A 12,441-nucleotide genomic window follows, 5' to 3' on the forward strand; every position below is an offset into this window, starting at 1 on the left:
ATTGTTCACTCTTTTCTGTGGCTGGGGAAGGCAAAATTTAGTTTAATTGGAAAAATAATACCTCCAACCAAAGGTAAAGTCACCCAAAGGTAAAGTCACAAAAGACAGTAAAGCCTCCAAGAATGGTGAAGAGTGGTAACAAATGACATTGTTCCCTCTGATTATGTTGCTATAAACATTCAAGTGGGATTTTTCTCAGAATTATTGATCATTTTCTTATTTCTCTTTCCTTCCCAATTTCCTCCCCACCACCCTTTTTTTCTTCTCTTTGATTCTTGCACTGCCCTTATTTCCCCTCTTTCTTCTTATTCCCTTTCTCTTGAACCAGAGATGACCTGTCTTCTCAAATGTCAGTCAGCTGTGACTCGCTAATTTGGCCTTCAGTCTCATTTTCTTCACTTGTCCCTGGCTCTGAGGTGTTGGGCAGTGGAGAGGAGGGACACAGCATGGCAACCTCTCACCCCAGCTCACTCTCAACCAGCCACTTCTGTGGCCCGTCCAAATCAGGGTGGCTCCTAACTCGGGCTGGACTGGATAGAAGATCATTCTTAATTTGCTTCATAATATTACTTCCTTAATACTCTGAAGTACAAAAAAACACAACTTCGGGGCAGCCCACTAGCTAAATGTACGCCTGCTCATTATTCCCATCGTGTTCTGCAGTGAGCACATGGACCTGCCCATCTCAGAGCTGAGCTGGGGAAGGAGTAGGTGTGCCTGTTTCTGACAATTAATCATTCACAGTGGAATTCCACTCTGGTGGGCAGTGCTGCTGCTATGGAGTGGACCACCTTTCAGGTAATGCCGTATTTCTATCTAAAGCAGCCTCCAGAAGCCACAGATAGCTGAGCCCTACCACTTAACGCATGCATGCATACTTTCATCCATTCTGATCCTGCCATTTGCTAGCTCTGTGACCTTGAGCAAGTCTCAGTTTCTTCTGTGAAGTAGGGCAAATAATGGTATGTATATCATAGGGTTCTTGTGAGAATTAAGAGTTTTCATGGGTGCAGTGCTTCAAATAGTGCCTGGTACTATTATTATTATTCAGCAAGCATTTATTTAGTATCTAGTATGTTCCAAGGAATTCAAGAGATACAGAGATGAAAAAGACATAGCCCTGCCTTCCAGGGACTGATATAATTACAGTACAATGTGGTATTACAATAAAGATATTTAGGGAGTCAGGCAAAGGCAAAGCTTCATCACAGAGGTAAAATGTAAACTAGATCTTGAAGGATAAAAAGGGTTTTGCCAAATCAAGCAGCATTATAGGAAAAACATTATCACAAACAGAAGAAATAGCTCATGAACAAAATAAAACTGTGAAAGACTGTGGAGTCCTTGGCTGTTATTAGATAACATTTTAAACTCTTCTCTGATGTACACCTCTTTTAGCAGGGGTCTGACATGGGTTCAGGGAATGTTTTGGAACTTATGAACTGGGAACTGAGCAGTGCTGCTGTGCAGTGGTGCATTTGCTGTGCAGGGTTCTGATCCTGCGATGACTGCCATGGAACAGGAACAGTAAGTTGTTAGAAAAAAGCTGTTTGGTTTGAACAATTGAAGTGGATGTGCTTCTGCGTTTCAATAGAGCTTTAGTGAAGGTTTCAAAATTAAGCAGGTTTTACTTTGATTTCTTCTTTAGACAAAAGAATCTCATGTCTTAAGATCTTGCCTGTTCTTGTGATAGCGAGGAACTGTGATATTTTGATTTTTTCATTTTTTTGGTCAGATATCAAATTAAGAAAGTTCCTTTTACTCATGGAATTTCCATTAGTGTACCAAATTAAAGCTGTTTTATCTCCTGCAAAACCTCTTCCTGCAGCTTTGCTTTCACTTCCTCTCCCCACCCTTTTAGTCATGTACTAAAGGCTTTGGCAGCTGGTCGAGGTGTCAGGTCAGCATTTTTCACTCTGGAAGAAGGAAAGGTTGGGAACAGTGACGTGGAGATACTTGTCACATTTTCCTTTCCTTTTTATATAAGTGACCCACACCTTCCATTACAAAGGCCTAATGAGAACACTGGGTTATAAATTTTACCCTAGCATCCTAGAGGTGGACTAGTTTGTGAGATGACATATAGGTGATAGTTCTGCGACGAAAATGTCCTTAAAAGCTCACATAGAGCAGGGAGGATTCTTGACTGTGCCTCCAAGGTGATATGACAGATTTTATGGAGAGAGATAATGGCCTTCGGGGGTCACAGGATTTGGAAGGAGCTTAGCAGTTCATTCCCCATCCCCCTTTATTATTAACACATTCTCCTTGGATGCCTTTAGGAAATGCTCGTGTGTGGTGTTTGATATCCCACCTACACACTCCTCTTCACTGCCGGAAATTGTGTCCAGCTTGAGGAGCTCCACCTCTTTCTTGCTGGCCAGTTTATTTCAAGATGGAAATCCAGTGTGGATTTGGGGTTTTTTTGTATCTAATCTGCTTGAAACTATTGGACTAGAAGCAAACTAATTACTGTCATTGTGTAGTGGTACAGAGAGTGAAAAAACAGTAATAGGTTCTTAAAAAGTTGTCATGACTTAAAGTGAAATAGGCTACTCTTGAATAGCTTCATCTACAGCCTGAAGGGCTTTGGTCCTGAAAACTGTCAAATATGAAATAGGACTTTAGATCATGGAATCATGGCCAGCTTCTAGGGGCAGTTTCAGCGATTAAACTCTCCCATAGACCACTTCATCTGCAGGACTTGCTTTGAGATTATAAGGACCGTGGAGGCAAATGAGCTTTTCGTATCAAACATTCCATTTGGGTACTCTGTTTCAGACCTGTTTTGGCAAACAAATAGAAGACACCAGCGTAGACTGTTGTATTTCCTTGTTTAAGTGCCTCAAGAGACACATTTCTCATTTCCCAGGCATAACTTTGGTGACTAGAGTTTCCCGTTTGGGAAATGTCTGTGTTGTGCAGGGAAAGCTGCTAGTTATTATTGTTTGCCGTTGAAGTCATTTCACAAAGGCAGTAAAACCCAAGGATTGCTCTTTGGCTAGACCTGCATCTGGTACAGCTTCTCTCTCTGTGAGCCTGTGCTAAGTTAAAATAGTTTTGACAGTGTCTTTAAGTGTACATCTTTGTCTCCATGCGTAATTAGTGTTTAAATGAAGCCCTCATATTTAAGGTTTGGTGGCTTAGACAGCAGCTCCATCTGGTGCTTGCTAAAGGTGTTTGCTTGGTTCATCTCTTGGTTTTATAGCAGCATGAATATGGATGTACACAGAACCTATGAACCAATGTCAAATCCAAGATGAGTTGCTATTGCACACAGCAGTGGTATAAGCTAATTGCGTTCCTGGTGGATCTCATTTGGCTATTCTATTGATAATGTGATAGCTGCTAATCAACTCAACAGCCATCTTTTGGCTGAAGTAAAGCAGGGAATTATTTTTACTATTTTTCTACTAGTCTTGGAAAAATAAAATATACTATACTACTTAACAAAGAGAAGACTTAATCCCTTTCTTATTAGGGGTGAGTTTAACTTGGTTAACAAGATATTAGGCCAAGAAGCTGTATTCTTTTGTATTCACTACTGCGCAGTGCCAAGTACACTGGAAATGCTTTTTAAGAAAATTTCTTGGTGACTGACAGGAACTGCCCCAAATTGTTAATAGAAGTTACTGCTAAATAATAGGATTTCACATGGTTTCTACTTTCTTTATGCTTTTCTGAATTTTCACAGTGAGCATATACAACAAAAGAAAAAGATGTCTACCAAAAAAAAACGTCTAAAAACAAAAACAAATTATTTTTAGGTATAGCGTAGAGTCCCAGTTCTGAGTTTTCTCATTTACTATGTGGCCTTGGGAAAGTCACTTTTCTAGGCTTCAGTTCCCTTGTCCATAAAACAGAAGGACTTAACTAGGAACTTGCTCAGTTGTAACATTCTAAGGCTTATGACTGTCCACTCTTTTTCCTGTTTTCAGCCTCTGTCACTCTCCTGTGTCTTTCCCCAATATTATCATTCAACATCATCTAGTTTCTCCCGTCTTAAAATAAGGAAATTCTTTCTGGGCTCCCATCTTCCCAGCTCTTTCTTTCTTCCACTTACCGCCTAAACTTCTCCAAAAATTATCTCCCGTTGCTCTACCACCTCACTCTTTAACTCACTTCAGTCTGGTTTCCTTCCGCACCACTGCACCAAAATAGTTCACGCTAAGGCCACTGATGAGCTTACATTGCCAAGTCCAATGGCAGTATTTAAGTCTTCATTTTCCATTGCTTTTCAGCAGCATTTGAAATATTAATAGTTGTCTTTTCCCTCCTTCATGACATTTCCTCCTCTGGCTTTTGTGTCATAACACCTTGGCTGTTACTTTTTGGGAGGAGGAGTTACCCTCTTCTCCCTGGTTCAGCCACCAAGGCCTCTCCTCAGCTCACTCTCTATTTTCTTTTTGGCAGAGATATTCCTATACTGTTAATTTCCAAACAGATGAGAACTACAGAATTTTCATCTGTGTTCCAGACTCCTAAATCCAACTGCCTACTCTCTTATATGCAGGCTGACAAAATGTGGATTCATAGCCTTCCCTCCACAAGTTGCACCTCCTCCAATGTTGTCATCTCAGTAAATGGCTCCACAAGTCATTTGAACATATGAACCCAAAACCTCAATACCTCTCGCTGTCTCCAAAATGCAGCCATTCCTGCGTCTGTCTTTCTCTGCCTTCCCTAACACCACACTAATACAGATCCTCATCAGATCGTACTTTGTCCAAGTCAGCCCTTCATGCAGCCTCCTTGCCTGCTGTCTTGTTCTCCCTCAGTCCATTCTCAACACAGCACCCAGAGCTGTCTTTTTTTTTAAGTCAGATTTATTGAGGTTTAATTTACATATAGTAAAATTCACCTTTTTCAGTGAATAGTTCAGTGAGTTTTGAAAAATGCATGTAGTTATGTAACCACCACCACACAACATGTGGATTGTTTCTAGTTTTGACTATAAACCTTCATGTACCAGTTTTAGTGTAAACAAAAGTTTTCATTTATCTTGGGTAAATACCTAAGAGTGGGATTGCTGTGTTCCAAGGTTAAGTTTATGATTAACTTTATAAGCAACTGCCAAACTGCTTTCCAAAGTGCATGAACCATTTGCCTTCCCACCAGCAATATATGAGAGTTCCAATTGCTTGACATCCTCACCAGCACCAGTTTTTGTTTTTATTTTAATTTTGTTTTAACCATTCTTGTAAACATGTAGTTGTAGCTCAGTTTTAATTTGCATTTCTTTGTGAGTAATGATATTTAGAGTCTTTCATGTATGCTTATATGCAATCTGTATATCTTTGAAGTGTCTACTCAAATCTTTTACCTGGTTTTTCTTTTTTTTTTTTTTTTGAGCTTTGAAAGTTTTTTTATATATTCTAGATACAAAGTCCTTTTTCAGATATGTACTTGGCAAAACACTTCTCCTCATCTGTGGCTTGTCTTCATTCTCTTATTGGTATCCTTGGCAGAGAAAACATTTTTAATTTTGATGAAGTCCAGATTTATTAATTTGTTCTTTTATAAATCATACTTTTGGTGTTGTATCTCAGAACTCTTTGCATAACCTAAGGTTGCAAAGATTTTCTCCTATGTTTTCTTCTAAAAGTTTTATAGCTTTATATTTTATACTTAGATCTATGATCTATTTCGAGTTAACTTTTGAGTATGGTGTGAGGTATAGATTGAGACTCATTTTGTTGCCTATAGGGATACAATTGTTCCAACACCATCTGTTGACAAGATTATCTTTTTTACTGTTTTCAAAAATCAGCTGTCTATACTTATGTGGGTCTATTTCTGGACTCAAGTCACTATCCTGTTCTGATTTATGTGAGGGGTTAGCAAACTTTTTCTGCAAAGGACCAGATAGCAAATATTTTAGGTTTTTTAGGCAAAAGACAAAGGGAAAGATATTATTTAGGTACTTTTATAACAACAGAAAAGACAAATTTCTATAATTTTTTATAAAATTCAAAATATAATTAACTACGATATTTTGTAACACAGATCTAGTAAAAAGAATGAAATTCTTTCTTTCATAGAAGAATAACATTTTGCTTAATTAGTGTTCAAAGTTAGTGCTTCAGTAAAGTCAATTATAAATATTCATTTGTTAATGCATATCTATAATGGAATTTTACATATTTTATCTTTGAAAAATATCTTTTCACATAGGTGTACATGTACCAGTGGAAATACTGCAATTTGTAGAGTGCCAAAAAGCACTGCAAAGCAGTAAGAGTGCCACAGTCTCTGTCATAGCTACTCATGTCTCCATTGTAGCACAAAAGCCACCATAGGCAATATGTAAACAAATGAATGTGACCGGTGTTCCAATAGAGCTTTATTTGTGGTCACTTAAATTTGAATTTCATATAATTTTCACTTGTCAGAAAATATTATTCTGCTTTTGATTTTTTTTCAACCATTTAAAAATATAAAAAGCATCCTTAGCTTCAGATACAAAAATAGGGACAAGCTAGAACTGGCCTATATGCTGTAATTTGCTTACCTCTCCCCTCTCTTCTGCCCTTCCCCATCTATCAGTGTTTTGTAGTTTTTCATATATAGATTTTAGATTTTACACATATTTTATTAGATTTATATAGCTAAGTAGTTCATGTTTTTTGGTCAGAGCCGTCTTTTTAAAATGCAAATTGGATTATGTTGTTTCCCCTGTTCAAAACCCTTCAGTGGCTTCCCACTGCTCTTAGGATAAACTGCATAATCTTTAAAAGCCTAAAAGGCCCTGTGTGATCTGGCCCCTGCTCTCCTTTTCAGCTTAATTTTATGCTACTTTCTCTCTCTCTCTCTCTCTCTCTCTCTCTCTCTCTCTCTCTCTCTCTCTCTCTCTCTCGCAAGGTTAAAGTCTCAGACTAGCAGGAAATGGTTTTATCAACTAAGGGATATAACTTTTAGAATATCTGAAAGAGTAAATAAATGTCTTCAAATACTCAAAGAATGTATTTTAGCCTTATTCAGTCGATGAACTTTCTGTGTGAACCTCTTTGGTCGTTAAGTCTGTGCTGCTTCCACTAAGGCAGAGTGCTTTATAAGTATTGTTTATGAGGGACTTCACTTTGTATATATTAGCTAAAGAAAATATTTTCATTCCATAGAAACATATTGAAAGTTGGCAAAAAGGCTGGATTTCTGACCAAAGTAAGGATCATATCTCTGTCGTTGTATATGAATAAAGGTAAACTTTCCAGCTATTAAAATAGTTCTTACAAGCCTACTGCCAACTTTATTATAATATTCAAAGTAGAAACGTAGGACTGTAGTGTTCTGTGGGAAGGTCTGCAGCTATGTGCCTAAGACGTGAGAGAGAGAGACACAAGATTCATGGTTTTAAACAAACCTTAAAACCAGCACATTTCATCAACTAATGTTTATTCGGCTCCTCATGTTAGACATATAGAGATGAATAAGATATAGCCCTTACCTTAAAGGAGCTCAAAAACTAATGGGGACACAGATGATTAAAACTGAGAGCACTTGCTCAAGCAGGTGTGTCTAAAAGACTTTGATAATACTAAGGAGAAATGAGTAACCCAGTGGGATTGAGAGTATGATGAGGCTAGTTGATTTTCAAGACACGACGCTAGAAGGGAGGCAAGAACCATATCATAAGGCTAAGGGGGTTGGATTCCATCCTCAGAGGTCCTAATACCTCACTGAGCATACCTGGAGAACTTGTTACAGTTCAGATTCCTGGATTCTTCCACCAGAGATTGAGTAGGCAAGTCTGAAGTAGTTCCCCAGGTGGTTCTTATTTAGCTGGCAAACCCCAGGCTGCACACTGACATTTGGGAGCCAATGCATTAGGTAAGATTGAGCTACAGTATAGTTTTTAAGATAGTTAATAAAATGGTCATATTAGCATTTTAGAAAGTTAAATCTGGTGGAGGTATAGAACAGTGGAATCATCTGAGAATCTCATTAAAATACAAAATCTGATCCAGTAGGACTGGGTTTGGACCTAAGATAACTGCATTTCTAACAAGTTCTCAGGTGAGTCTGGTACTCCCGATCTGAGAAACACACTTTGAATAGCAAGGGTAGAGAGGATGGATTGGAATGGGAAGAAACTGTAGGCATGGAGATCAGTTTTCAGCTGTCACAATAATCTGGGGAAGAGATAGTGAGTATCTGAACTACTAGCAGTGTCTGGTAATGGCAAGAATAGGTTCCAGTAAAATGTAATGACATAAAATTGACAAGACTAACTTAGGGAGTTAGTAAGATTTGGAGTTAGAAGTGCCAAGAATGGTGTGAAGGTTGAAGCTTAGCTGTCTAGGTGGATGGCGATGACATTAACTAAAATATAGGATAAAGGAAAAGTAAGAAGGTGGCCTGGGGTGTGGAGGAGGGCTGGTTAAAGGAGTAAGTTTCTTGGAGTTTGAACAGGGGTAGCCAGAGGATTCATTTTGAATGCAGTCAGTTTGAGGAGTCTATGAAATATCTAAAATTTCAAGGGTAGGTGGAAGAAGAGGAACTTATAGAGGACTAAGAAGTATTGGAGGGATTGGTGGATAACAAAAAGAACAATATCAAAGGCATTTCCAGGAGGGAAAGGTCACAGTTCGTTGCCACAGAGACATCAAGCCAAAGATTATGTATGGTTTGATAAGAGTGTATAAAATTAAGATTAAAAGGCTAACTTTCCAAGATGCTGATTGGCTAAAGGAAGATTATGAAGTATCCAAATTAGTTTATCTCTCAATCTTTTAATTTAAGGAAAAGTTTAGGAATAGAGCTAGTTTTTTCAAGTCATTCACAATGGTAAGCCTCATAGTGCCTTTTTCATTCAGATTTTTTTTTCTTTTTTTTTCCCCTACAGACAGATTGATCATACTTGGAAGAGCTGCTATAACACATAGGAGAGGCGAAAACTAATGGACAAAAATTTTGTCATGCACTGAAAGAAAAGCATTGTCTGTGAAGTTCTATTTTTTAAAATGTCTGCTTGTAACACCTTTACTGAACACGTTTGGAAACCTGGTGAATGCAAGAATTGTTTTCAACCTAAAAGCTTGCATCAGCTCCCCCCAGACCCCGAGAAGGCACCCATCACCCATGGCAATGTGAAAACTAATGCCAATCACAGTAACAACCACCGCATCCGGAACACCGGAAATATCCGGCCTCCTGTGGCTAAAAAACCCACTATAGCTGTGAAACCCACTATGATGGTGGCAGATGGACAAAGTGTATGTGGTGAGCTTAGCATCCAAGAACACTGTGAGAACAAACCTGTCATCATAGGGTGGAACCGAAACAGAACTGCTTTGAGTCAGAAACCACTCAACAATAATAATGAAGATGATGTTGAAGGATTTAGCCACGTTCCTAAGCCTTATGACAATAATGATAGTGCAAAGAAGATATCAAATAACAATAATGGACTCACTGAAGTGTTAAAGGAGATAGCAGGTTTGGATACCACCACTCAGATAAGAGGAAATGAAACAAACTCCAGAGAAACATTCTTAGGAAGAATAAACGATTGCTACAAACGATCGCTGGAAAGGAAGCTTCCACCAAGTTGCATGCTAGGCAGCATGAAGGATACTCAGGGCAAGCATGTCATTCTGAGTGGGAGCACAGAAGTGATCAGTAATGAAGGGGGCCGGTTCTGTTACCCAGAGTTTTCCAGTGGTGAGGAGAGTGAAGAAGATGTACTTTTCAGTAACATGGAGGAGGAGCATGAGAGCTGGGATGAGAGTGATGAAGAGCTGTTGGCCATGGAGATTCGCATGAGAGGGCAACCTCGCTTTGCCAACTTTAGGGCAAACACTTTGTCTCCTGTTCGATTCTTTGTGGACAAAAAATGGAATACTGTCCCCCTGCGAAATAAGTCTCTGCAGAGGATCTGTGCTGTAGACTATGATGACAGCTATGACGAAATACTGAATGGTTATGAGGAAAATTCTGTGGTCTCTTATGGACAAGGAAGCATTCAGAGCATGGTGTCTTCTGACTCCACATCACCAGACTCTTCTCTAACAGAAGAATCACGTTCTGAGACAGCCAGTAGTTTATCCCAGAAGATTTGTAATGGGGGGATATCTCCTAGCAACCCAGGAGATTCTAAGGATGTGAAGGAAATTGAGCCCAATTATGAAAGTCTCTCTGGTAATCAGGAGAAGGACTCATCACAAGCTTCCAAAAGCTCAATAAAAGTTCCAGAGACACACAAAGCAGTCCTTGCTCTCCGATTAGAAGAGAAAGATGGCAAGATTGCTGTACAAACTGAGAAGCAAGAAAGTAAAACCTCTACAGATATTGCTGGGCAAGCAGTAACCATAAACCTCGTCCCTGTGGAAGAACAAGCAAAGCCCTACCGAGTTGTGAATCTGGAACAGCCGTTGTGCAAGCCGTATACCGTCGTGGATGTGTCGGCAGCCATGGCCAGTGAGCGCCTCGAGGGCCCTGTTAACAGCCCCAAGACGAAAAGCTCATCTTCTACTCCAAACTCTCCAGTGACATCACCTGCATTGACACCAGGACAAGTAAGTGCCCATTTCCAAAAATCCAGTGCAATCCGATACCAGGAAGTATGGACTTCCAGCACCAGTCCACGACAAAAGATACCTAAAGTGGAATTAGTTACTGGGAGAACTGGACCAAATGTCCCTCCAAGGAAAAACTGTCACAAATCAGCACCTACTTCACCCACAGCTACAAACATTTCCTCCAAAACCATCTCCGTTAAGTCCCCTAATTTGTCTGAGATAAAATTTAATAGTTACAACAATGCTGGTATGCCACCTTTTCCAATTATCATTCATGATGAGCCCACTTACGCTCGAAGTTCCAAAAATGCTATCAAAGTTCCCATTGTTATCAATCCAAATGCATATGACAATCTAGCCATCTATAAAAGTTTTCTGGGAACAAGTGGAGAACTCTCAGTGAAGGAAAAAACCACAAGTGTAATAAGCCATACCTATGAAGAAATAGAAACTGAAAGCAAAGTGTCTGATAACACCACTAGCAAACCCACTGAATGTCCCCAACCTAAAGGGGTTTCAAACAGCACAGAGCGTAAAAGGGGCTCAGTGGCTCAGAAGGTTCAGGAGTTTAACAACTGTCTCAACAGAGGTCAGTCTTCACCACAGAGAAGCTATAGTTCCAGCCACAGCTCCCCAGCAAAGATGCAGAGAACCACTCAGGAGCCTACGGCCAAAACAGAAGGCGTTCAGGAGTCTCAGATGGTGGGCAGTGGTGGCAGCAGCAGCACGAGGGAGAAAGCAAGCACAGTGCTTTCTCAGATCGTGGCTTCCATCCAGCCACCACAGTCTCCTCCAGAAACACCTCAGTCTGGCCCTAAAGTTTGCAGTGTAGAAGAGCTCTACGCCATTCCTCCAGATGCCGATGATGGTAAGGGTACACTGAAGAGTACACCAGCCCGGCCCAAATCTCTCTTTACATCTCAGTCTAGTGGTGAAGCTGAAGCACCTCAGACCATAGAAAGTCCTACCACCAAAGTACAGAAAGATCCATTCACAAAACCAGTCGCCTCCCCTCCCTCCAAATTAGTGACTAACCTCCAAAGTGAGCCACCACCTCCTTTTCCCCCACCACGCTCTACTTCCTCTCCTTACCATGCAAGTAACCTTTTGCAGAGGCATTTCACCAACTGGACCAAGCCAACCAGCCCTGCCAGATCAACAGAAGCCGAATCAGTTTTGCATTCTGAAGGTAGCAGGCGGGCAGCCGATGCAAAGCCTAAGCGCTGGATATCGTTTAAAAGCTTCTTCCGCCGCCGGAAAACGGATGAAGAGGATGACAAAGAAAAGGAGCGAGAGAAGGGAAAACTGGTGGGCCTGGATGGCACAGTCATCCACATGCTGCCTCCTCCTCCAGTTCAGCGGCATCACTGGTTTACAGAGGCAAAAGGAGAGTCCAGTGAGAAACCAGCCATTGTCTTCATGTACAGGTGTGACCCTGCCCAAGGCCAGCTCAACGTGGATCAGAGCAAGGGTGGGGCAGACCAGACAGCAGTCACGGAGAAGGGTAGGACAGAGGATGCATTACTGCCAGACTCAGAGGAGAAGAAGAAAAGGAATCATTCTTCTCCATCACAGATTCCTAAAAAAATTCTCAGGTATGTAAAATAAAGTGGCAGCATATGGGAATTTTTTTAAATGCATTTTCAGGTAGTAAGTTTTTTATATTTTTAGGATTACCTAAGAGCTATTTCTGTTTATAAGTAGCACTCTGTGGCTATCATCTATCTTTATAACTGCATTCCAAGATTAGAATAGTATTAAAGTGATCTTATTGCACTGAACAAGGTTTATAGCCCTGAATCTTTGGCTAAAGTAGCCTACTGCATTCTGGTGAACGCAGAGGGGCTTTAACATAGAAAAGCAAATCCATAATCCCTGACTAGCAATGAATAATATGTTGTTTTGAAATGCTGTGATAGTGTGA

The 12,441-nt window shown here is 40.2% G+C and overlaps 1 protein-coding gene across 4 annotated transcripts in view; it reads left to right on the forward strand.

The window, feature by feature from the left end:
• PEAK1 (pseudopodium enriched atypical kinase 1) overlaps window positions 1–12,441 on the forward strand; it is a 253,250-nt gene that overhangs the window by 187,277 nt on the left and 53,532 nt on the right. For all 4 annotated transcript variants that reach the window (XM_045532723.1, XM_045532711.1, XM_045532740.1 and 1 more), the window contains one exon: window positions 8,843–12,112. In XM_045532723.1, the coding sequence (XP_045388679.1) occupies window positions 8,961–12,112 (3,152 nt within the window). In that variant the 5' untranslated portion in view covers window positions 8,843–8,960. The remainder of the gene's footprint in view (window positions 1–8,842; window positions 12,113–12,441) is intronic.

The sequence above is a fragment of the Lemur catta genome, chromosome 1 (assembly GCF_020740605.2).
Source record: "Lemur catta isolate mLemCat1 chromosome 1, mLemCat1.pri, whole genome shotgun sequence".
Classification (NCBI taxonomy): Eukaryota; Metazoa; Chordata; class Mammalia; order Primates; family Lemuridae; genus Lemur; species Lemur catta.